We start from the raw sequence: 25,748 nt of genomic DNA on the forward strand, positions 1-25,748 counted from the left end.
GGTCACGTGCCCACCCAGAAGTGCCGCTTCCCAGCGGCATCTTTCTGCCCCAAGCTCAGAAGGGTACTGCAGTCCCTTGGGAGAGATGGACCGCATGGGTCCCAGTGCAGACTCTGCAGGCGAGCATGGGTTCAGGTGAGCTTTGTGGTCCACCGAGCAGCGCATTGCTCAGATTCACGGCGGTGCTGCCCCCAACCTGGGCTGCCCTCCTAGGAGGGAACTGTCCAGTCTCTTTAGGGCCCATGACAGTAGCTCAGAAAGGGGACTCGGGAGGCTCTGTGAGGAGAAAAATTGCCTTCGGCCCTCAGTTGGGCCAAGGGGATGACTAATGACAGGAGCGCAACCTAGAGATGAAGAAAGTCCAGTCTGGATGGGCTCCCCTGGGCTGGCGTGCCTGCGGCCAGCTCTGCCTCTCATCGCCCTCCCGGAGCCCAGCTGCAGCCAGGTCAGGGGTGCCGGCCCAGAATGAGAGGCTGGCTCCCTTCACTCGTGATCTGTGTGAACAGTTACTACTCCTGGTACCACGACTATGGGCACATGGAGGTGATTCAGCTGCAGCTGGCAACCCAGTTCGAGAACTGGTATAAGGCCTACCAGAAGCTGATGATTCAGAGCAAGTACGGAGCGGATGCCATTGAAGGCTTTCACGAGGTAAGTGCGTCGAAGACGGGGGTTATTTTTCCCTCTCTCGAACACTGATGTCAGTCATCACTGCCCCAGGCTAGAGATCTGCCTCCTTCCTCGTCCCTCCCTTGTCCTGGCCACCTCCCACAGCTTACCAGGCTGGCCTTATGCTGCCTCTCCACACGGCCGGCCCGGACTCAGCCTCTGTTCTATGTGCGTGGTCCTTAGGTAGCCTCCCACAGGCTGCCCAAGTGGTCCCTGGAACAAATCCAAGCCTTGTCCTGTCCCTGGCTTCCCCTGACCCCACAGGACGAAGCTCTAATCTGTGCTCAGGGCTGTCCGTGCCCTCTGCCCTCTGCCCTCTCCCAGGCCTTCAGTCCCGGATCCTGGTCTGTTCTGTTTGTTCAGCAAGCCCTTCTTAGCTCCACCATCACCAGCTAATGGAACTCAACTCCGCGCTCATGCTTCAGCTCTGGTGTCCACTCTTTGGGGAGGAGGACGCCACCTCGCTGGGCAGAGGAACACCATGAGCTCTCATGGTCCCTGGTTCTCTCCGTGACCAGACCGGGGACTCCAGGAGGGAGATTAAACTGTTTCCCTTGGCTTCCTAAGCACTCCGCAGTTGTATCTGCAGTGCATCCTGTATAATAGCATTTTAATCCTCCTCGTCAGGAAGGAGGACCAAAGCCAACAGGGGTTGGTTCTCTTGTCAGATGACTGCAGTGCTGCCTCCTCGCGCGTCAAAGACCAGCACCCCCCACACATTCCCATGAGATGAAAACGCAGACCTTATGCTCTGAGAACATTTCAAAGATCATTATATCTCAGCACACGACAGACGTGAGCTCTTCTCCGGAGACTGAGTCCATAGATGTGGGCTCTGCTTTGCTCCCTCCTCACCTGGCAGGTCTCAGCTTCAGTGAAGCTTTCTGTGGCAAATCATGTATCTGATGAGGGGTTAATACCCAAAATACATAAAGATCTCATACAGTGCAATAGCAAAAAATCAAACAATCTGACTTTTAAAATGGGCAGAGGAACTAAGTAGACATTTTTTCAAAGAAGACACAGTTGGCCAATACATATTTGAAGGTGTTCAACATCACTAGTCATCAGGGAAATGCAAATCAAAACCCCAGTGAGGTATCACCTCACACCTGTTAGAATGGCTACTATCAAAAAGACAAGAAATGAGTGTTGGTAAAGATGCGGAGAAAAGAGAACACTTGCTGGTGAGAATGCTTTTTGGTGTAGCCACTGTGGAAAACAGTATGGAGCTTTCTTAAGCAACTAAAAATAGAACCACCACATGGTCCGGCAGTTCTACGACTGGGTATTTATCCAAAGAAAACAAAAACACTAACTGAGAAAGATGTACCCTTATCTTCACTGTAGCATTATTTACAACAGCCAAGACATGGAAGCAAACTAAAATGTCCATCAGTGGGTGAATGGGTAAAGAAAACTTGGCATATAATAGGTTAGTCCACCGTAAAAAAGAGTGGAAGTTTGCTATGTGTAACACCATGGATAGAACTTAAGGGCATGATGCTAAATGAAATAAGTCAGAAAAAGATAGATACTGTATGATCTCACTTATGTGTGAGATCTAAAACAACAACAAATAACAAATGAACAAAAGAACTGAGTTCATGGGTACAGAGAATAGATTGGTGGTTGCCTCAGGGAGGGAGTGAGCAAAATTGGTGAAGGGAGCAAAAGGCACAGATTTCCAGTTATAAAATGAATAAACCCTGAGGGTGTAATGTACAGTATGCTGGCTACAGTTAAGAATACTGTATTGTATATTTGAAAGTAGCTAGGCAAGTGGCTCTTCAAAGTTCTCATCACAAGAAACAAGATGCTGTAAACTTGTGTACGGTGACGGCTGTTAACCGGGCTTGTTATGGTGATCACTCTGCAATACATGCAGATATCAAGTCGATGCATGGAACCCCTAAAGTGATAGGTCAGTTATGCCTCGTAAAGGACATAATATGCCTTCAATAAATTATATTTTCATTTTATTTTTAAATAAATTATATTTTTAAGAGATTCCATGGCTGTAACTTTTTTTTTAAAGAAGAAACTAACAAATGTTGATGAGAATGTAGAGATTTGGGAACACTTGTATACTGCTGGTGGATAAAAAGGTGCAGTCATGGAGGAAAACAATTTGTTGGTTCCTCAAAAAGTGAAACATGTTACAATAGCCAGGACGTGGAAGCAACCTAGATGTCCATCGGCAGATGAATGGAAAAGAAAGCGGTGGTACATATACACAATGGAATATTACTCAGCTATTAAAAACAATGCATTTGAGTCAGTTCTAATGAGGTGGATGAAACTGGAGCCTATTATACACAGCGAAGTAAGTCAGAAAGAAAGACACCAATACAGTGTATTAATGCATATCTATGGAATTTAGAAAGATGGTAATGATGACCGTATATGTGAGACAGCCAAAGAGACACAGATGTAAAGAACAGACTTTTGGATTCTGTGGGAGAAGGCGAGGGTGGGATGACTTGAGGGAATAGCATTGAAATGTATATCATCATATGTGAAACAGATCGCCAGTCCAGGTTTGATGCATGAGACAGGGTGCTCAGGGCTGGTGCACTGGCATGACCCTGAGGGATGGGATGGGGAGGGAGGTTGGGGGGGGGGGGGTTCAGGATGGGGAACACATGTACACCCATGGCTGATTCATGTGAATGTATGGCAAAAACCACTACAATATTGTAATTAGCCTCCAATTAAAATAAAATTTTTTTTTAAGTTAAAAAAAAGTAAAACATGGAATTACCGTATGATTCAGCAATTCCACTCCTAGGTATATACCCCAAATATTTCAAAACAGGTATTCAAGCAAGTACAAGTACTTGTTCACAACAGCACTATTCACAATAGCCAAAAGGTAAAAACTCAATACACAAAACATGGTATATCCATACAAAGGAATGAAGTGCTGATACATGCTACAACACGGATGAACCTTGAATAATTATGCTAAGTGAAAAATGCCAGACACAAAAGATCACATCCGTATGAGAGTTTCAGGACAGACAGATCCATACAGACAGAAAGTAGGCTAGTGGTTGCCAGAGGCGAGGGGAGGAGGGCAGTGAGGAGTGACTGCTTAATGAGTACAATATCTCCTTTGTGGGTAATCAGAATGTTCTGCCGCTAGATGAGGTGATGGATGTGCAACACTGCAAGCGTGCCATTTGTCACTGAGTGTACTCTTTAAAATGGTTACCTTTGCACCAGTCTTCCCCGAGGTCTTCCAAAATATGTGAAGAGGCCAGACTCATCTTATGAGGCCAGCACGACCCTGATACCAAAGCAGAAAGAAAAGACACTACCAGAAAACTACAGGTCAATACTCTGATGAATATTGATGCAAAAACTGTCAATAAAATACTAGCAAACCGGGACTTCCCTGGTGGTCCAGTGGGTAAGACTCTGAGCTCCTAATGCAGAGGGCCTGGGTTTGATCCCTGGTTAGGGAACTAGATCCCACGTGCTGCAACTAAAAAGATCTCGCATGCTGCAACTAAGACCCAGTGCAACCAAAACAAGAAAAAATACTAGCAAACCAAAGTCAGCAGCATATTAAAAGGACCATTCACCATGAATCAAGTGGAATTTACATTCAGGATGCAGGGATGATTCAATTTATGCAAATCAGCCAATGTGATAGATCACATTAATAGCATGAAAGAAAAAAATCATATAATCTCAACACATAAAAAGCATTTGATAAATTTTACTGCAAACAATCTCTTTCCATCATGGAAAATCTACCAAAGCTCTAAGATCATGACTAAAACATTCAGGAATATAAAATTAGTAAAGAGAGGAAATGATTGAATATAAGAGCTCCCCTAGTATTTTCCTTACTCTGAGGAAGACTTTACTGAGATGTTGCTTATATACCTCACTTAAGAATACTCTTTTTGCTTATAAATATACCCAAGACAACTGGACTGTTGCTTTTTTCCCTCTTAAATTCTAGCTGGGTTAATGAAATATATTTTGCCTACAATCTTCTAACTTTAAATATTATAAGCATGATATAAGTCTATTGGTATTCGTCTATTTTAGCATTTTAAATGTTCCCTTGGTATCTCTAATTTTCTTGAAGAGATCTCTGGTCTTTCCCATTATATTGTTTTCTTCTATTTCTTTGTACTGATCATTGAGGAAGGCTTTCTTATCTCTCCTTGCTATTCTTTGGAACTCTGCATTCAAATGGGTATATCTTTCCTTTTCTCCTTTGTTTTTTGCTTCTCTTCTTTTCACAGCTATTTGTAAGGCCTCCTCCGAGAGCCATTTTGCTTTTTTTTTTGTAAAGTTGGGAGGGTCACAGCCTTGAGCCTAACAACCAAGTATAACAGGACACTCGGCTGATCAGAGCACATGTGTGAGACTTCCCTTTTATTTTATTTTTCCAATAGATAAGTTTCGGGACTCCCCTGGCAGTTCAGTGGTTAGGACTCTGTGCATCCCATGCATGGTGCATGGGTTTGATCATTGGTCTGGGAATTAAGATCCCACATGCCACACAGTGTGGGCAAAAAAAAAATAGTAATAATAAGTTTAATAAAAAAGGTCAAGTTTCATTGTATTTTAAAGATATCACAAACAGGTCCTGGGAATCATTTGGCATCTTCTTGTTTCCATAGCTAGACAAGTCTTAGATCTTATTGACAGCCTAAAGACTAGTTTCTTTTTCATAGATAACATCCAGATTTTTCTGATATTCTTATTATTTTTTTATATTTATTTTCATTTATTTGTCTGTGCCGGGTCTTAGGTCAGTATTCTACATGGGATCTTTCAACTTCACTGTGGCATGTGGGATCTAGTTCCCTGACCAGGGATAGAACCTGGGGCCCCTGCATTGGGAGGATGGAGTATTAGCCTGGACCACTAGGAAAGTCCCTGATATCCTGATTTTTTAACTGTGTGGCTTGTTGGATCAAAGCAGATAAATCTGATTTAAGGTCAATGCAAATCACTTTCAGGGTGTGAGATACCCATTAAGCAATCCCTGGCCTCATATGAGCCCTGCAGATTTTTCATCTAAGAAATTTCAGATTTAAACGAGACCTGCTCTCCAGAGTAAGGACTCGAATGGGGAAGTGAGCACACACAGACACTGTCTTGTGATGGAAGCCCAGTGGAACACCCTTGATCACGTGCTGTGTTGGGCTAGAGACTGTGTGAGCTGGAACTGGTTCCTCTCTGTTCCACTGTTAACCCGAGTCCCTTCCTATTCCTTCCCAGGAGGCTGAGTTCTGTTCTGCTGTTGTCAGTCTGCAGGATCTCTCTGGGGCCCTTCACAATGACTGTGTGTCCCTCCAGAGTGATGTCGATGTTTTCTGAAATGTCGACAGTTTGGTTGCTGAAAATAGTCTTCTCGTGGTAGATTCAGCAAAGAGCATCATAGGGTTTATTTTTTAAACAGTTTGTTAAAATTTTTTTATTGTGGTATAGTTGATTTATAATGTCTCTAAACATGTCTTTATTGAGATATAATTCACATACATAATTCATCCATTTAAAGTATAAAACTGAATGAACTTTAGTGTATTCATGTATATGTACGACCATCATTATGCCCAATTTCACAATATTTTCATCACCTCAAAAAGAAACCCTGTGTGCCTTTTAGTTATCTATCCTCTGCCCCTCCCAGTCAGCCCTAAGCCACCACTAATTTATTTTTTTGTCCAGATATAGCTAATCTGGATGTTTTATATAAATTATGCAATATATGATATTTTGCCTCTCAATGCTTCTAAGTTAGATATGTTTACCTGTAATTCTGCTTCATACCAAAATTCATCAGAATCCGTATTTTTCAAGATTAGCAGAACATTAGATTAGCAAACCCATAAATTTATTTTGTCCTCCCTTCCTGAAGAAAAGCCCAGAGACTTTATAAAACTATATATTTATTTACTTATTTGGCTGTACCAAGTCTTAGTTGTAACATGCAGAATCTTAGATCTTATCGAAGCATGAAGGATCTTTTAGTTGAAGCATTTAGGATCTAGTTCCCTGACCAGGGATTGAGACTGGGTCGCCTGCATTGGGAGTGCAGAGTCTTAGCCACTGGAGCACAAGGGAATTCCCTTTTGTCTTTTTTAACTGAAATGTCTGTAACTGTTATCCTGTTCCTGTTTTAGGAAATGGCATGTTTTAGTGGCAGATAATTTATTTCTAGAATTCTTTGAAAGGCTATTTTTTTTCAGTTTATTTGATTGCCTTGGGTCTTAGTTGTGGCACGAGTGATCTTCATTGAGGCAGGTGGGGAGCTTTTGTTGCAGCACATGAGTTCAGTAGCTGTGGCTCAGTAGTTGCCCTGAGGCATGTGGGATCTTACTTCCCTGGCTAGAGATCAAACCCACATCCCCTTCATTGGAAGGCAGATTCTTAACCACTGACCACCACAGAAGTCTTCTTATTTCTTGAATTTTTATGTATGAACTCATTTAATCCTCACCACAATCACAGGTTCATGGATAGCAAGGAATTTTGCCCCAGGATGGGTCATACTCAAAATCTCATTCATACCCATTTTAAATGATGAGATATGGGACTTCTGAGCTGATGAGATTTAGATGAAAGTTTGAACTTGAGCTGATGCTGTAATGAGTTGAGACTATGGGGGATCTTGGGATGGAGTGAATGCACATTGCATGTGGGACAGACATAAATCTTTGAGAGCAAGACAGAATGTAGTAAACTGCTTAATAATCCCTGGAACTTGCAACTGGTACTTAATATTCCCTGGTACTTAACATGATAAAAAAATGAAGATGTGATTAAGTTAAGGATATTGAGACAAGATTATCTTGGTTTATTCAGGTGGTTCCAATGTAATCACAAGGGTCCTTATAAAAAAGCAGAAAGGTCAGTCAAAAGATATGACCATGCAGATGAATCTAGAATAGACTGATGGCTGCTAAGGGGACAGTGGGTAGGAGAGGTCTGGGTTGAGAATTTGGGATCAGCAGATGCAAACTGGTATATGTAGAAACAAAACAATAAAGTCCTACTGTACAGCATGGGGAACTATATTCAATATATAGAGATAAATCATAATGGAAAATAATATGAAAAGGAATGTAGATATATGTTGTGTATATAGATGTACAGTCACTTTGCTGCACACAAAGTGTACACAACTATTAACACAAAATTAACACAACACTGTAATTCAACTATTTTTGTTTAGTTGCTAAGTCATGTCTGACTCTTTGCTGTAGCCTGCCAGGCTCCTCTGTCCATGGAATTTCCCAGGCAAGAATATTGGAGTGGGTTGCCATTTCTTCCTCCAAGGGATCTTCCCCGCCTTGGGATCAAACTGGCATCTCCCGCATTGGCAGGCGGATCCTTTGCTACTGTGCCATACGTCAGTAAAAATAAATAAATAACAATATGACAGTGGAAGCAGAGGATCCAAGAGATTTGGCAATGTTACATTGCTGGCCTTGAAAATGGAGGAAGGGGCCACAAGCCAAGGGATGCATGTGGCCTCTAGAAACTAGAAAAGACAAGGAGATTCTCCTCTAGTCTCTGGAAGAAGCCTGGCCCTGCTGACGTACAATTTTGCTTCCATAAAACCCACTTCAGACTTCAAGAACTGTAAGATGGTGTTATTCTGATTTAAGCCATGATTTTTTGGATACTTTGTTACAGCAATAGGAAACCAATATAAAGTCACACTGGGCTTTGGTGTAAGCAGCTTCCGAGATTAAAAATAGACAAGAGGCAAGGATGTAGCCAGTTGGTAGCAGAACAGGAAGAGGCAGACCTAGGCAGTAAGCACAGAGTCTGGAGAAAAGCTGCATAAACCCTTGCCTCCCTAGGACAGGCCATTCCTTCTGGTCAGGTTAGATCACACGTGGCCAGGCTCTTGAGTGGGAAGCCCCATGAGGCTGAATGCAGTTCAGTTAAGAACTTAACAGAACCATCTGGAAACAGAGTTCCCATTAAGGCTGAGGTGTCCCCCCTCAATCGAGGCAATAGATACAGATGGAAGGAGGTGTCACAGCAACTTCCTGCCTCACTGTACTCCCATTCTCCCTGTGCCAAGTGCATCAGAGTTATTTTAATCCTGTCTGTGGTCAGATGGACATAAGGCCCTCCTTCATTCTGGAAACTAGGTTTTAGGCATTCTCTAGATTAGCACTTTTTTTTTTTAAGTTCTACAGTTTTGTTTGTTTGACCCCTCTGGGTTTATTTTTTTATTTTTTAAAATTAAAATATAGTTAATTTACAATATTGTGCTAGTTTTAGGTATACAGCAAAGTGATTCAGATACATATATATACACACACACAAACACACACATACATATGTATTTTTTTCAAATTTTCCTCCATTATAGGATATTGCATGCATGCTGTCGCTCAGTTGTGTCCAACTCTTTGTGACCCCATGGACTGTAGACCACCAGGCTCCTCTATCCATGGGATTCTCCAGGCAAGAATACTGGAGTGAGTTGCCATGTCCTCTTACAGAGTATTTTCCCAACCTAGGGATCAAACCCACATCTCCTACACCAGCAGGTGGATTCTTTACCACTGAGCCACCTGGGAAGCCCATTATAGGATATGACAAGTTACCTAATATATAGTTTCCTGTACTATAAAATAAATCCTTGTTTATCCACAAATCAGCATTTGACTGTTAAGTGTGTACAGGAATCACCTGGGTAGTTTGTTAAACTGCAGATTCTGAATCAGTAGATCAGGGCAGGCCCCAGGTGAGGTGGATGTTGCTGGTTTGCAGCAACTTTGTGTAACAAGATTAAGATCAGTGCCTCTCAAACCTAAGCACACATCAGGATCACCTGAAGCACTTGTTAAAACAGATTGCTGGACCCCACCCAGAATGATTCAGTAGGTCTTGCTGGGGACTTCTCAGGTGACTCAGTGGTAAAGACTTTCCTGCCAAGCAGGAGATGTGAGTTCAATCCCTGGGTCAGGAAGATCCCCTGCAGACGGAAATGGCAACCCACAGTATTCTTGCCTGGGAAATCTCATGGACAGAAGAGCCTGGTGGCTACAGTCCATGGGATCACAAAAGAGACACAACTTAGCAACTGAAGAACAGGCCTTGGTGGGGACTGCAAATTTGATTTTTAACAAGTTTGAAGATGATGATGATGATAGGAACCCTGGCTTTGAGAACACTGCTCTAGAAGATGCTGTGACCCTTTTGGGAATTTGGTGTAGTGTCCCCCAGTGCCAGAGTTTTTGTTCTTTAATTTACAAAATCTTTTCGTGAGCCTAGTGGGCTGCTGTCTATGGGATCACACAGAGTCGGACACGACTGAAGAGACACAGTAGACTCACTTGGAGGACTTATTCATACTTTTTGTTTACCTTATCTTTCTTGTTAAAAAATGCCTGAAATTTATGTTTTATTATCAGGATTTTGGTGAGATTTGTGTATTAATAGAAGAGGAGGTCTCTGCATCTCTGCTGGCTGCGGGACCCGCTGTTACTGAACTCTGACCACGTGCCAGATCTCACCTCAGGCTCTTTGCAGCCTCAACGTGACCATCCTTTCCCTTGACCACAGCATGGGCAGACCCCTCTGGCACCACCTGTCTGTGGGCCTCACCTCAAGGTCAGTGCTTGCGAATTTGTACATTACTCTCCAGGGTGGAGAAAGCGTCGTCTTTACCCATGCGTGGAGCTCACCTAGTGCCAGGCATCACTCACTATCCGGGTGACCAACTTTGCTACCAGATACAGCATTCCCTTTAAGAAGGTACAGGGCACCCTGCAGTGCTGCCGGATGGTCCAGGGAAGGGTTGGGTTAACCCAGAGAATGGGAATAGGGGAGCCTAGCGAGGGCCCCAGAAGGAAGCGGGCTGGACGAGGGCTGGGTGAGCCAAGCCCATCAGGTCCCACCAGGGATCCAAGGAGGCCAGTGCTGCCTAGACACCCAAGACTGGAAATCACTGTGAGGCCCGCCGGGGGCGGGGGCGGGGCCTGCGCGGAGTCAGTGACGAGGTGTGGCCGGTGTGGGTCGGTGATGAGGGCGGAGGAGGTGCAGGTGAGACCCGCTTGGGTCACCCGGTTCTCCCACCTCCCTGAAGACCTCTACTGCCCGCTCAACAGAACCCCACCCGCCAGAGCCCACCACTGAGGCAGACAGGCTGGGCAGGAAACACACACGGCCTCCTCCAGGGCCTGCTTTATTTGGGAGAGGGGTGGGGAGGGCTCTCGGCCTGCTGTGCCCGGAGGAGAGCTCGCAGCTGGCCGATCTGCCAGTCGACGCTGGAGCGCGCGGTGCCGCCCAGGGCCTGGTACTGCTCCACGCTGTGTCCGTAGTCCCACACGTGGCTCACGTCGCCGGAGAACAGGGGGCTGGGGGGGAAGGCGGAGGTGGGCCAGGACCTCTCGGCCAGCCCAGTCTCAGAGGGCCCGGGCTTGCCTCCCAGATTGGGGGAGGACAGGAAGGGGGACGCACCTGATGGTCTGCAGCTCCTGCAGTGACAGCTGATTGAGGGCGACCCCCTTGGTCTCGGCCATGAACACGGCTTTCCCAGAGGCCTCGTGGGCCTGGCGGAATGGCATCTGGGAGAGCCAGGGAGGAGGGCGGTGCTGACGCAGCTTTCTCCACCCTTTGTTCTGTTGGGGTGTTGGCGTCCCCATGGCCCCCCAACCCTGGCCTGGGGAACATCCCTGTCCCCTGGCCCCTCCACCCTGGCTGCCCCACACTCACCCCTTTTCGGACCAGGTAGTAGGCGAGGTCAGTGGCCAGCATGTCAGGACTCAGAGCCCGTCCCATGTTCTCACGGTGAATCTGGGGACAGCAGGCCAGGCTGGCAGTGAATCTGGGGCCCTGGGTCCTGGAGCTGCCCGCCCCAGGCCCACCCTGCTCAGTCAGGATGTTCTGTGCCTTGGGCAGACCCCCTCTCACCCACCTTGTCCTGCTCTCTGCTTGAGCCACCATTTCCTAACTATTGATAAGTGTTAGCTGTGTTACCAGGGTTGCCTCCTGATCTTTAGAATGCATCAGAATCACCTGCAGGATTGATTAGACTATAGATTGTGTGGCCTATTCCAGAGCCTGTGATTCAGTGGGTCTGCAGAGGGGCCTAGGATTGCAGGTCTGTCAAGTTCTCAGGTGATGCTGATACTGCTGTTCCCGGGACCACACTTAGAGAACCACTACTTTAGAGATGTACCCTGAACTATATTTAGAAATGAAATTACATTCGGGGGATTTGCTTAAAAACAATGGTGGGCGGGGTAGTGGGTAAAGACAGTTGAATGGAGAATGGCCTGTGAGCTGATCGTTGTTTAAGCTGAATGCTGTTACCATGTAGGGGTTCATTATGTATGCATGTGTGGGTGATCAGTCGAGTCTGACTCTTTGCGACCCCATGGACTGTAGCCCGCCAGGCTCCTCTGTCCATGGGATTTCCCAGGCAAGATTACTGGAGCAGGTTGCCATTTCCTCCTCCAGGGGATCTTCCCAACCCAGGAATCGAAGCCAGGTCTCCTGGATTGGTAGGCAGATTCTTTTACCACTGTACCATTGGGAAAGCCCAGGGGTCATCATACATCCTCTCCACTGTTGTACATTGAATTCTCCCATAGTAAGTGGTTAAAAAAGAAATCTGGTTGGGCCAGTTGAGGGGGCTCCTTGGATCTAACCCACTTCCATTCTCCTGCAGCAGCTTAACTGTGTCTCTTCACTGTTCCCAGGGCAGAACCAAGCACATACCCCCTCCTTCTGCCCCAGGTCTTCCGGACCCACCCACCCCTGCCTCCTCTCAAGATCACCCTCCTGGCACACCACCCCCAAGTTTAAGAGCCTCTGGGAGGAGAGGTGTGTCTTGCCTGCAGGGTAGAGATGACACCAGTGGCCACTTGGAGGACGGCGCTCATGGTGTCGGACACTTCAAACACGGCTTCCTTGTCCTCCTGGGAGACACATGGCAGGAAGTAAGGCCCTAGGAGCTGGGTCCCCACAGAGGCACCCCCTCTGCCTCCCACTGGGAACACACAGCACCTCATACACCCCACACTGAGGGAGAGGAGAGAGCTCTCAGTGTGGTCAAGGGCTGGGTGTACACGATGGGAGGTGGCAATTCTGTGGGCCCCCTGCCCGGATGAGCCAGGACCCCAAGAACTGGTGTGTGAGGTAGAAGAGGCGGGTCCCGAACCTGTAAGTCCTTGTTGTAGGTGCTCGGAAGTCCCTTGAGTGTCATCAAGAGCCCAGCACACTGCGGGGAAAGGGAGGACTTCAGAGCCTGTCCGGAATGTTCCCTCTGGACCCTCGGGTCAGCCCTGAGGCCGTACCCCCGTCCCTGTCTGGCTCACCCGTCCAAAAACTCGCCCCGCCTTGCTCCGGATCAGCTCCAGACTGTCTGGGTTTTTCTTCTGGGGCATCAGGCTGCTTCCAGTGCTGGAGACACAGATGTTGGGGCTGAAGGGGCTCCCGCACCACTTGGCTGGTCTGCTGGGCAGCTCTGCCCAGGGCGAGGGTGGGGAGGGATCAAGCCCTTCCGGGGGCTGCAGATCTGGGCAAGGGCGGGCGCAGTCTTACCTGTAGGCATCTGAGAGCTGCACAAAGCTGAACTCCTTGGTGCCATAGAGGATGAGATCCTCAGCCATTCTGCTGAGGTGGGTCATGCACAGCGAAGCCCAGAACAGGAACTCGGCTTGTGGGAGAAAAGAGAGAGCAAGCTGTCTGCTCACCAGGCCTGTCTCGCTGCTCACCCAGCCTGGAGAGGCTCCAGGTGGGCCATACGGGGGTGGCAGGAAGCTGGAGAGGAGCCAGGGTGGGGGGACAGAGGCAGCACACACTGCAGGGGACTGGCCCTGGAGGACAGGCGGGCTGGCTCCCAGGTTGTTATTGTTTAGCTGCTAAGTCGTGTCCGACTCTTTTGCGACCCCATGGACTGCAGCCCAAAGGGCTCCTCTGTCCATGGGATTTCCCAGGCAAGAATCCTGGTGTGGATTGCCATTTCCTCCTCCAGGGGGTCTTCCCGACCCAGGGATCAAACCCGCATCTCCTACTTGGCTCCCAGGACTCACCCACAAAGTCTCGCTCACTGGTGGCATCCATGCTGTTGAGAGTGATGGCCCCAAAGTCCAGTTCTGAGTGAGGCGGGAAAGGGAAGGCAATAGGGCTGGGCTGGAGGGCTGGGAGGGGCCTTCTCCCTTCCTCGAACCAGATTGCCCAGCCACCTCCCTCTGGACCCCCCAGGGAGGCAGAGTAGGCAAGGGCACGAGTTGGGGAGGTCTCTTGTACAGGTCCCAGGAGGGAGGCGGGAGTTCTGAGTCTCCCCGGCTCCACCCACCCCTAACATGGCCTCCCCAGGCCACTCTAGCCTCGTGTCCACAGAAACAAACCAGAGTTTCACCCGGACCCCTGCCCTCTCTAGGTGTGTGTCTGTGGGACTTGGCAGGTATTGAGGGTGGTCTCCCAGGAAAGGAGGGGCAGGGTGCCTCACCTGCTCGGAGCAGTTCCCGGTCCACACCCAGGGGGTTGCCTGCGATGGCCCCGCTGCAGAGCGGGGTGGGGTTCTGAGTGACCAGGGCTCCCACAGGCAGGGCCTGGCCGTACACACATGCACATGCATGCTGCGTGCTGGTTGCCAGGCCCAGAGCCTGGTCAGCTTGGGAGCCAGACACCTCTCCCCACAGCTGGGGAAACACAGCTGGCTGCCTCTTCAGAGAGCCCTGGCTTTGCTGTGACATACTCATTCTCACCTTAGAACTGAGGGCCCATGTATGGTCCCCTTCCCACCCTGGACAGGGAGGCTGATCGCCTGGCTTCCTGTCCCCCTCTGTCCTTCCTGGCTCCTCCTCTTTTGCTGAACCCCTAGGACCATGCTAACTGGGCGGCAGGAACCCCGCCCCACCCTCTGAGCACTGGGCCCTGCTCACCTCCCCAGGGGCAGGACATTGATCCGCTTCTGCACCTCCAGCAGCCTTTCAGAGTCTCTGGTCAGAGCCACGGCATGGCTGTGGAAGGCCAGGAGGCCAGAGGGTCAGGGCAGCCTGGCCTGGCCCCTCCCCTCTGCCACACCCCCTCATTACATCCTCCATCGCTGGTCTCCACCATGACCCCTCTGACCTCAGGATCCAGTGGCTCCAGCGGATCGGCTGAGCCCTTTGCAGGTGTGTGTACCCCGGGAAGAGGACATCACGTTCCCTGCGGGGAAGAGAAAGGACAGGGTGTGTGAGGGGCTCTCAAGATTCAGATGAGGCCTGCTTGTCACACTTGGGACCCTGCAGGCCTGGGCCCGTCTTGGGAACAGCAGGGCAGGCTCGCCAAGGATCTGCCTGTTTGAGGGACCAAGTGACCTCCTGAAGACACACATGGTGTCAGCGAAGGTTCGGAAGCAGCCAGTGTGCTGGGCCATGGCTGTGGGGCCTCCAGGGGGTGAGTGTAGGACCAGAGGTAGATCACACCTTCAGCTCCCGCCTCTGCACCTTCACAGAAGATCTGGGCAGGGGCCAGGGCAGGGAGGAAGGTGCACGGCCAGTACCATTGGCATGGAAAGGCTGAGTTTATGAGCATGAGAGGAGCCCTGGAGGAGTCCAGAAAAGCTGGGAGCACTTTAATGTAGGCTGCACAGTAGCAGAGATGCTGTGGGTGATAGTTCTGGTTTGTTAATATTAACAAACTTTATTGAGATATAATTAATATACCAATCACCCATTTAAAGTGTACCATCACCCCAAAAGAGAAACCCTTACTCATTAGCAGTCACTCCCTATTCTCCCAATACCTGTCTCCCACAGGATGACATTTCTGGGCCCTTGTTTTCCCCTAGTTGTGAAGTCAGTGAAACCGGGGTTACAGGGAGTTAGGGCAAGGAACGCTCAACCCTGTCTCTGACACAAGTAGACTCTTCTCAGCAGTCATGTCACAGAGCTTTGGGGTGAGGTCAGTGGGAGGCAGCCCTCAGCTCTCTCCTTTGCCTGCGGTGCTGGGCAGGGACAGGGAAGCTGAGATGCAGGCAGCTGAGAAGGGACACTCTGGCAGCCCCAGCAAGTCAGCCCCTTCCTCAGGCTTCAGGGCACCTGCCTGGTGCCTTAGCCTCCAGCCTGTGAATCCACAAAGGGTGAGCTCCCCTGCGTGTCGAGCTGGGCCGGCTGTGGGTAGGCGATGCTGAAAGAAATGGCCTGCTGCTGGCTACTCTGCCTCACTTGGTCCAGGAGTTCTGGGGCTCCCAGTACCCCAGAGCCTGACCCCCCTGTCCTCTTCACCTTGCCACTTAGGTCTGGCATTCAGGCTGCCTGTCTCAGGGGAGCAGAGACCTTGGCTGTCCTCCTGGCCCTCTCTGCCACCTGGTGACCCTGGGACTCACGCCTCTGCCCGATCCACCATGGTTCTGATGAGTTCGCAGAGGAGGGCTGAGAGCGTGGAGCAATTCTGCCGCATCCACAGCCTGAGGTCAGTGACCACCTGGGGGGAAGAGGAACTGGCACTCAGGGACTCAGCCCTAACTCTGCTCCCTCACCCCCCCCAAGGTTAGGAAGGCCCCCGGTGGGGGGGCAGGGAGGTGGCGGCACCTGGTCGTTCCGACTTCGTCCCGTGTGCAGCTTCCCCGCGGTTTCACCAATGAGCTCCTGGGGGTGGAGGGAGGCATGCAGTTGGGGTCTGCCTGCTCACAGCCCAGTGGGGTCAGCCCAGGCAGCTGCACTTCCTCCCTGGCCTGTGACCCTCCCTCCCTGCCCTGGGGTTCCTTGGATCTGCCCAATCTCTGCCATCTCTGCTGATGCCTCCTGCTCTGAGGTCCCAGTGATGAAGTGAACAGAATGGTGGTGCTTATGCTCAAGTGGCCCTGGGCAAGGTAGAGAGGGGAGGGGTAGGGGATGAAGCAGTGGGTGTTGCACCTTCAGACGCCGCTCGTTGGCCGTATGGATGTCCTCATCATTGGGGTTTAGTTTGAAGGTCTCCTGAGCCCACTCCTCAGCTACCTGCAGAGATGGCAGCAACACAGGGGGTCAGGAGGGCGGGCATTGGCAGCTGAGTCCTGGCAGCACTCCGCCCTTGCGAGCATCTCAGGTCCAGAGCACCTTTCTCAGGAGCCACAGGACCACAAGGACATTGAGGGATGAAGAGAGATGGTCAGCGCTGCACATGGTTGAAGGGTACCTCTCTAAGCATCTGATCACTACAAGGGGAGATCCCAAGCCTGTCATCTCGGGATGTTGCTGCAGCCTGTACTTGGGGATTTGGTGAAAGCCTGTATCTGTGGCAAGGGGCAAGGGGCGTGCTCTGGGGTGGGCCTGGGGATATGGAGAGTACCTTGTCCAGGCCATGGAGTATCTGGTCCATCTCGGCTTTGGTGAGGAGCCCCGCCTTCTCCAGGCCCCGGCTGTAGGCTTTGCTGCCCTGCACGTCCGCCTCCCAGAGGTGCCGGTCGTACGTGATGGACGAGTTGAACTTTTCCATGATGGGGTCCACTGTGCCGACAAACCGGCCACCCCATAGCTTCCCGCTCTGGCCAGAAGGGCAGAAGCGATTAATCTTCTCCCTCTTTGAGAATAACGCCTCCCACAAAGAGCCCTCAGGAGAGTTACCCAGTCTGATGGCAGTGGGAGCCAGTAGGCAGGGTTATTCTCACTGGACAGATAAGGAAACTGAGGCTCAGAGAGGGTCAGGAGCTTGCCCAGAGTCGGTCAGAGAGTGAATGTGGGAACCTGACTGGACACTGAAGTTAGGGTTCTTTCCCATCATGGGACACTGAGGACATAAGTTCTCCTCTGTCCCCCTGCAATGTCCCAGACTTCTGTTAGCCACCTAACCATAGGCCTTTATATAACCTCTCTAATCTCACGGTTGCCCCTCTACACAATAGGAATAATAATAGTATTTATCTGGTGGGGTTGTTGTGAGTATTTAATTAGATTAAGCTACATAGCATACACAGCACAGTAGCTGGTACTCAGTAAATTCTAGATATTACTGAGGGAGGGGCTGAGGACTACCAGGGGTCAGGGTGTGCCTTAGCTCCACTCCTGTTTTCTGCATGTCCCCCTGGGCCCTCCACCACCACCCCAGGCTGGGAGCTGACACTTCAGTGCCCAGCAACCTCAGCTGCCAGAGGACTCTGCCCTGCAGATGCAGTCTCTGCCCTCCCTGTGAGCTGGACCCGCCCCTCGCCCTCATGCTGCCCCGCCAAGCCTGATCTCCAGCAAAGCACCATGTGGGGCCCTGGTCCTGACCACTGGGGCCCGAGGGCCTCGGCCAGCCAGACAGTTGCAGAGCCAGGCTGCCCTTCAGCAAGGCGTCACCTGGCATCCCCTCCCCCAGCAGGCCCCTGGACTCCCTTCATGAATTGTTAGTAATAACAGCTATTTAACAACTGGGGCTGCAGCCAAACCAATTAGTGCCAACCCACAGGACAGCCTGGGGCAAGCAGAGGTCGCCCAGAGCCCTGGTCTCCTGAAGGCAGCCCATTCTGCAGTGGAGCTTGGGTCCAAGCTCCTATGCCGCTGGCAGGCTTAAAAGGACTCCAAGGGGATGTCAGAGTGAGATGCCACCACCTGTACACCAAGGGGGGGGGGGTGAGGTGGCAGGAGAGGGCACTGCTATGAACCAGGGTACAACTGGGCCAGAAGGATGTGAGGGGTGAGGGGTTAGGGGAGGGGGACATTGATTGGCTGAGATGAAAGAGCAAGAGCTATTATTATTATTTTTAATGTTGCCATGCATGCAGGTAGTGGGATCTTAGTTCCCTCAACCAGGGATTGAACCCTAGCCCTCAGCAGTGAAAGCCAAGAGTCCTAACCACTGGACTGCCAGGGAATTCCCAGCAATAGTCAATTTAGAACACACACAGGAAATACCAGTGTTATCCTTCTTAATGTCATTAGCCACAATTTATTAACACCTACTATTGCTTTGATGCCGTTATACCCTCTGTGAGGTTACCCCTATTTTAAAAATGAGGAAATATGCTCAGGGAGGTTGAGTGACTGCTTCAGAAACCAAGTCTGTTTGGCTGCAAAGCCCAGGCCCTGCCACAGGCCCTCTACCACGACCCAGAAGCTAGCAGAGCGGACAGTCTTAACCCATTTATTCAGTAAACAAACTGAGGCCCACAGAGGAAGTGACTTGCCAGCTAATGGGTGCCAGAGGGGTCTGGAACCCACACCTTGCGCTTCCCAGGCCCAGGGTTCCCTTCTCAGTATCAAGCAAACAGCCCCTTTTACCTGAAAGTTTCAAAGCAATGACCTCACCATCCGGTACCTCACAGAGGAGGCAGACAGCTAATATTCTCCCCATCAGCCAGGTAAATCGAGGCCCAAGAAAAGGGATTTGTGCCTCAGACTCCTGCCACTCGGTCAGGGAGAGAACCCAGGAGTCCTCTGGCTCTGAGGGGGAGGGGCCAGTGGGACAGGAAGCCACCAGGTCCTAGAGCCACAGGGCACGATTCCCTGCCTCCTGGCTCTTAACAAACACAAGAGTCCTGTGGACTCGGCTGCGCAGGGACAACTGCTAAGGCAGGGGAGGGGTGGGGTGGGGGTAGGGGGTGAGTGGGAGGGAAGAAAGGAATTAACAGGTGGGGAGGCTGAGTGAGTGGGAGGCACCTTTCCCCCGCCAGGCCGAGAGCGCTGTCAGGTCAAGTGAGGTCAGAGCCGCTTTCCCCAGCAGTGCGGGTTGGTGGGTTTGCCACACAGGCTGGGGAGGGGTGAGGGACGCGCGAGAGCAGATGGTGGTAGGGACACAGGGAAAAAGGGACAAAATTCTCTTCCGGGCTCTGGCAGGTGCGCCAGGGGATACCCATTGCCTGGAGCCAAAGAGGACAGTACCCCAGCGTGGCAGGCGCAGGTCACGTCCCGGCTGGCTCCCAGGGCGCCCCTCGTCCCCATTTGGAGGCTTGGAGGACGGGCGTCCCCGAGGTCCCTCTCACCTCCGATGCCATGTTGGGCGGTTCCTTGTCCTCCGGGAGCCTAGGTCCTCCGGGTGTAAAAAACAAGGCGGGACTGACGACCTCCTAGGTCACCGGGTGGGGTCCCCCGTGCGGGTCCGGCACCGGGTTGGGGCACCGCACCTGGCGGAGGGCAGTCGGGGGAGGAGGCGGACGTGGGCAGCGCCCAGAGCGCTCTCCCGGGTCGTCTGCGTCCTCCGCTCCCTCCAGTCCTGCCAGTCCGGCCGCCGCACACTTACGCCGCCTGGCCGCGCTGCGAGTCTCTTGCCCAGCCACTGGGCTGGGCTTTTCTGGCTGGGAAATCGTCAACAGCGGCTCGGCGCTGTCCCCGCCTCCCATCGGCGGACGCACCAATCCCAGGCGGCCCCTCCAGGTGGGCGTTGCCTCCTCGCTCCAATCCTGGTTGTGGGCGGAGCCGTCTCCGGAGCGGATTTGGGCTGAGCGGCCCCAGTCAAAGGGTAAGGGACTGGGAGGGTAGTGCCTGGGCGACAATGCTCAAAGGCTGCAGACTGTTCCGGGCCCTGGAGGGAGACCGGGGATAGGGGTAGAGGTAAAGACTCTGAGCCGTGCCTGGCGGGCTCACAGGACAAGGAAGGTTAAAAGCCACGCCCAATTCTTCATTCATTCAACAAACTAGTACTCGGCACCTCGTATGTGGTCGGTACAGTTTATTAGACACTGAAGAAAAAAGAAATGATGCTTGCCTCAAGAAGTTCATAACAAAGCATGGACAAGGTGTGCAGCGGGGCACAGAGGACAGCGCAGAGTGGGGCGTTTATCTTCGAGTATTCAGGAAAGATTTCCTTGACATGACTAATTATTCAGCAGAAATGATAGCCTGGGTTCTAGGGATTAGGGGGTCTCGAACTTCTGCTTTGGAAGTTCTACATTCTGGGGGAAAGAGATGTCCCCTGAGTTGGGTCTGGGAAGATGAGAGTTTGTTGTTCAGTCGCGAAGTCCGACTCTTTGGGACCGCATGGACTGCAACACTCCAGACTGCAGCACTCCTCTGCCTCCACTGTCTCCCGGAGTTTGCTCAAATTCCTGTTCATTGAGTCCTTAGCTCAGCGAAAAGGGGAGGGGTTAGAACATTCCCTTTAGGGGATGGGCAGCCTGGGCAAAGTTCGGGAGGCCAGAGGCCAGAAAGTGAAAGACCTGTTTGGAGAACAGGAAACCATTAGAGTGGCTATAACAAAGGGTCCCCACTCCACTCAAATGTTCTTGCCTGGAGAATCCCAGGGACGGGAGGAGCCTGGTGGGCTGTCGTCTATGGGGTCGCACAGAGTCGGACATGACTGAAATGACTTAGCAGCAGCAACAAAGGGTCAGGGGCTTGAGGATGGCGGTGGGGAGGAGAAGTGGGAAGTAGGTTGGGGCAAGTTTGTAAATGGCCTTGAAAGTCAACTGAGAAGGTTTGGACCAATAGCTGGAATACCTCGTGGGTTGAAGATTTTTAGCTCTCACTCAGGTGTGGGATTACTTGGAGTTCCTAGAATGCATAAAGCTGTTGCAAGGTTTCCTAAATGCTCTTCCCTATGCCTGGAAAACCGTTCCCTCCCTTTCATCTTGCTACTCCCTTTCATCCATCAATATTGGAGCCAGTGTTGGAAAGACTCCCCACTGAACCAGATGCCTAGCTCTCAGCTCCTGTATGATCCCAGGAAAAGAGGGAGACCGGGAGGGAAAATAAACATTCTTACATCATCACATCTCCTGAGCATCTTCAGAAATCCAAAGCTCTGTGGCTCCTGCCTGAGGGAAGAAAAGGTTAAGGAAGAAATTTGGAGATAGCCTGAGGCATTTTCAGTATATAAATAAAACAACAAACAAAATGACAATGATAGCTAATACTTCTTGACTTCTAATTGTGTGCCAGGCTCTATCTATGCTGAACATATTATATAGCGATTATGTACTTAGATCCTCACAACCACCCTCTGTGGTCAATGCTATAATTATTCCCATTCTGCTGATGAAAATACTGAGGCTGGGAGTCCCAAAACACCCATCTAGGAAGTAGCAGAGCTGAGAATGACCTTCAGGAGTATGACCACAAAGCCAGTGTTCCATTCAGGCAGCAAGAACATCCATCTGGGGAGCCTTGACCCCAGGCAAATCTGTGTTCATTTTCTTTGCCATCTTGGCGGTCCAGGACTGTTCAGACAATGAATCATACCCATTTTCAGCTGAGAGCTGAGTGCTGTATGGAATTTACCTTCCTTGGGAGACTGAAAACTTTGTCTGGTCTCTCTCCCCTGAAATGTCCACATTGGTTCAGCAGAAGGGTCTAGGAAGAATTTAGTGTAGAACAGGGAGAAATCCCTAATGGTGGCAGGAGACAGGTGAGGTTGGAGGTGACCAGATAAGAGTGAGAACCCTGGCTTGGACACTTCCTGACCACTCTGTGAGCTTCACTGTCCTGTGACTCGGGCTGATCATAGTGCTTAATTCTGAGAACTCCTGAGAGAAGTGAATGAGACCATCCTAACACCATGCCTTGTACATATCCTGAAGGAGATTTAGTGAGGATTCAATGAGTGTACAATTGTGAAAGGCTCAGATCAGCTCTCTGGAAGCTTGTAAGCATCAAGCAAATCTTAGTATTCTAGACTCTCCCTGGGTGACTTCACTCTAAAGGCTTCAATTTCTACTTAAACCTTCAAAAGCTCTGTGATTTTCTTCTGAGTGCTAAACCTGAATGCTTTAATGTTCAACAGGATATTTCTCCTTGGAGGACATACATGAAGCTTTGCTCATGTTCTAGCTCTTTGTATATCCAGTACTTAATACCTCTCCCTAAAAAGTTAGCTGTTAAGGAAAAACAAAGACCTATTTTCTAGGATAATGTGCTCTGGGGGGGAACAACAGAGACTCCACAGGCAGCCTCAAGTTAGGAAAGTTGCAGGGAGGCTCTGAGTGGGGACAGGCCAGGCAGGAATTTCAGCTATGTGGCCTGGGTTACCTTCTCATGCAGGCTCCCCGTGGGCAGCCTTGCCTTGGGGTTGGGCCTCTCTCCTGACTACTTGGCTGTCCCCATGGGATAGATTGGGTGGCTGCATATGGCCCGCAAAGTCTTAGGGGAGCATCTGTCAGAGAAACAAGTTTAGCCATCTTATCATGGGGCCCTCAGAGGCACTAACCTCTTCTGTGGCAGGCCATCCTTGAAGCCTTGGCCTTGTGTGTGTGTGTTCTTCCCTGCCCCCAGTTCAAACACCCCTGGCTTTGGGACGCCTCTCCGCCTCATTAGTCATCCCCTCCTCTGTTCCATAGCCTCTAAACACAGGGGATTGTAGTTATTGATGTCCGAAGGTACGTATTATTCATATATGTATCATCACCACCCAGTAGGCCATCAGTACATGTTTGTTGAGTGAATAACACAACGGGGAATCTCCATATGAATTAGGCCATCTGGGTTTGGGTTGGTATTTTATTTACTTGTTGATTTTTAAAGTAAATTAATTGTTTTAAAAATACTTTTCTAGGAAGTTCCCAGGTGGTCCAGTGGTTAGGACTTGGTGCTTTCACTGTTGTGGCCCTGGGTTCAATCTTTAGTCAAGGAGCTAAGATTCCGCAAGCCATGTGGCTTGGCCAAAAATATTTTTTTTTCTATTTTATAGTTTTAAAATAACATGTAAAAAAATAAAATAACATGTTTATTGAAAAACATTTTAAAAATTGCAAATGTGTAAAGTTAAATGTTAAAAATTCCCCTCACTTCCCTTCCAATGTAGGTGTCACAGGCAAATACCGGTAAAAACCATTTTAACAACTTTATTGATATATAATCCAAATATCTTATAATTCACCTATTTAAAGTGTACACTTCATTGGTTTTTTAGTAAATTCACAGGAATGTGCAACCATTACCACAATCTAATTTTAGGACATTTCTGTATCTCTCCAAAGAAACTCAGTACCCATCAGCTTCCCATCACCACCTCTACCCCCTCCCAACCCTAAACAGCAGCTGCTAATCCACTTCCTCTCTAAAGGTTTTTTTTTTTTTTTTTTGCCATTCTTGGACATATCATATAAATGGAATCAGATAATGTGTTGTCTTTTGTGTCTGGCTTCTTTCACTTAGCACATATTTGAGGGTCATCCATGCTGATAGTGTATAAGTACTCCTTTCCTTTTTATTGCTAAATAGTATTCCATTGTATTAATACTGCATGTTGCATTTATCCAGTCATTAATCACTATTAACAATTTAATACACGTTATGTCTTTGTTCAGATTTGCCTGGGTTTAAATCCCTACAGGCCTAGATGAGTGACTCTGGGTAAATTATCATCTCTCCAAGCTTGGCTCAGTTTCCTCAGTAGTAAAATTTGGATAACAAACTACCTAATAGAGTGTCATGACTGTGCTGTCACAGTAATTATTATTTGTTGAGCACTTAGTATGTGCTAGGCACTTTAGATATCTAACAGATCCATGATTTACATGTTAGGGAATTAAGGTTAGGAGAACTTAAGTAAACACCCGAAGTTGAATGGCCTCTAAGAAAGGGATGGAGGTAAACAGAATCACAGGATGCCTGGAAAGCCTGCACTGTTAACTGTTAAAATCATGGAATAGTAAAGCACTTATCAAGAACCTTGCAAAGAGAATGTTTAGTAAATGATAACTGCTATAGCTATAAAAAAAAAGTGGGAAAAAATTAGCAATTGACTCATTGTCTAAAGACACCAACTGCAAACTTCCCTGGTGGTCCAGTGGCTAAAACTCCATGTTCCTGGTACAGAGGGCTCTTGTTCCAGCCTTAGTTTGGAAACTAGATCCCACATGTCGCAGCAAACACCCAGAGAAGCTGAATGAATCAATAAATAAAAATTTTAAAAGATAGCATCTTAAAAAAAAAAGACACCTGTCATTCTCATTTTTGGCATATTTCCTTCCAGTCTTAAAGGAGTATTTCAAACATACCAAAAATCCAGAAGATAATAGACACTGACAGTTCTGTTGATGTCTTTTTTTAGTAACACAAAACTTAGTAGATTAGGTGGTTCTAGCGCCAATACTCTTAGATATTTTCCCCCCATGCTTATTTTTCCTTAAATTACTAGTCATACCACATCATTTTCCATCTTTTAAAAATCCTATCTTGAGCATTTCCCCAGCATATAAATTATGCTACATGATTTCTCCTGTTACATATATTATACTGTATGGGTGAAACAAGATTGATCAATTCCTCATTGCTGAGCATTTATGCTCTATCTCAGCAACAGTATCATTACACATCGATCTTTCTTCAAGTGTCTGATAATTCCCTTTGGGCAAATTCCTAGAAAGGCCGAAAGGTCGGAGACTGTGCTTCTCGTTAAGGTTCTTTACACTTCCCTGCTAAGTAACTCCGATGAAAGGGAAATGGAAGGAGGCTGAAGTTTTTGGTCCCCCCCCCCCGCCCCCACCTTTTAGAACGTTTTATTCAAGTATAACACACATGCAGAAAAGTGCACCTACGCATGCAACTCACTGGATTTTCAGAAACGGAACTGAACACACCGCGTACCCAGCACCCAGGTCCTGAAATAGAGCGTTTCCAGCAGCCCCGGGCCGCCTTGCCCCTCGCCATCGCTACTATCCGAGGGGTCTTTAACGCCGCAAATAGTTGCTAATCCGATTATATATTTGGAAACTTACTAAAGTAAGTTAATACTACTTCTATACAACCTGGACAATGAAAACGTGAGCTTAATGTTCTCGCAAATGCTTAACATTCTGATTCCGAGCCAGGCGAAGAGCATACGGGTTCAAACGGCCAGAGGGGCCCGCCCAGCTCGCGGCCCCGCGGGGTCCTCCAGGCTCCCGGCGTGCATCGCGGCGATCCCGGCGTGCATCGCGGCGCGCGGAGCCGGCTCCAGGGCGTTCGGCGTGGCGCCGGGAGCCGCAGCTTGCTGGCCTGGAGCTCAGCGTGTGCTGGTGACCCGAGAGGAGGCGGAGGCGATATGGAAGTGTAAGTGGTTCGCGGGCGTGTAGCCGGCTTTGGGCCGACGCTCACAGCTCGGGACGTCTCGGCCCTGGGAGCCGGGAGACGTGGGCCTGGGGCGACCTCTCGTCGCGGCGCGCCGGGAGGAAGGGTCTCCCGCCCTGGCCCGCTGACCTTCGCGCCCACTGCCACCGTGTGCCCAGGTCGCGAGGCCGCGTGCCAGTTGGCCCAGCTGCCTTTAAGTGC

General features: G+C 49.6%; 3 protein-coding genes across 12 annotated transcripts in view; 2 read left to right on the forward strand and 1 right to left on the reverse strand.

Moving 5' to 3' along the window:
* The first annotated feature begins 393 nt into the window (after positions 1-393).
* LOC138429430 (beta-glucuronidase-like) lies at positions 394-2,256 on the forward strand. The gene is made up of 2 exons (XM_069570943.1): positions 394-651; positions 994-2,256. The coding sequence occupies exons 1-2, from the start codon at positions 466-468 to the stop codon at positions 1,063-1,065; spliced, it is 258 nt and encodes an 85-aa protein (XP_069427044.1). The 5' UTR covers positions 394-465; the 3' UTR covers positions 1,066-2,256.
* An 8,558-nt stretch (positions 2,257-10,814) lies between these two features.
* ASL (argininosuccinate lyase) lies at positions 10,815-25,383 on the reverse strand. 4 transcript variants are annotated; one of them, XM_069570948.1, is made up of 19 exons: positions 25,086-25,311; positions 24,271-24,380; positions 21,265-21,312; positions 19,547-20,085; positions 16,936-17,130; positions 16,521-16,604; positions 16,197-16,253; positions 15,992-16,089; positions 14,752-14,829; positions 14,562-14,639; positions 14,126-14,178; positions 13,707-13,769; positions 13,216-13,330; positions 12,990-13,074; positions 12,833-12,892; positions 12,507-12,590; positions 11,383-11,463; positions 11,128-11,234; positions 10,815-11,024 (listed from the first exon to the last, which is right to left on the reverse strand). In XM_069570948.1, the coding sequence occupies exons 4-19, from the start codon at positions 19,556-19,558 to the stop codon at positions 10,853-10,855; spliced, it is 1,422 nt and encodes a 473-aa protein (XP_069427049.1). In that variant the 5' UTR covers positions 19,559-20,085; positions 21,265-21,312; positions 24,271-24,380; positions 25,086-25,311; the 3' UTR covers positions 10,815-10,852. The 4 variants fall into 4 exon arrangements, with proteins under 4 accessions (XP_069427049.1, XP_069427047.1, XP_069427046.1 ...); XM_069570946.1 differs by lacking the exon at positions 24,271-24,380 and having other exon boundaries at positions 21,265-21,316; positions 25,037-25,383; XM_069570945.1 differs by lacking the exon at positions 24,271-24,380 and having other exon boundaries at positions 21,265-21,316; positions 25,050-25,365.
* Positions 23,319-25,748, forward strand: part of CRCP (CGRP receptor component) — a 41,951-nt gene continuing 39,521 nt past the window's right edge. Inside the window, exons 1-2 of one of the 7 annotated variants that reach the window (XM_069570955.1) lie at positions 24,929-25,220; positions 25,310-25,529. Coding sequence is in view for 3 of the 7 variants with exons in the window: in XM_069570949.1 (XP_069427050.1) it covers positions 25,271-25,529 (259 nt within the window). In the remaining 4 variants the exon portion in view is untranslated. Of the gene's footprint in view, positions 25,530-25,748 lie in introns of all 7 variants that reach the window. The other 6 variants (XM_069570954.1, XM_069570949.1, XM_069570950.1 and 3 more) reach the window with 6 other exon arrangements.

This window comes from Ovis canadensis, chromosome 24 (assembly GCF_042477335.2).
Source record: "Ovis canadensis isolate MfBH-ARS-UI-01 breed Bighorn chromosome 24, ARS-UI_OviCan_v2, whole genome shotgun sequence".
In the NCBI taxonomy this organism is placed as follows: domain Eukaryota; kingdom Metazoa; phylum Chordata; class Mammalia; order Artiodactyla; family Bovidae; genus Ovis; species Ovis canadensis.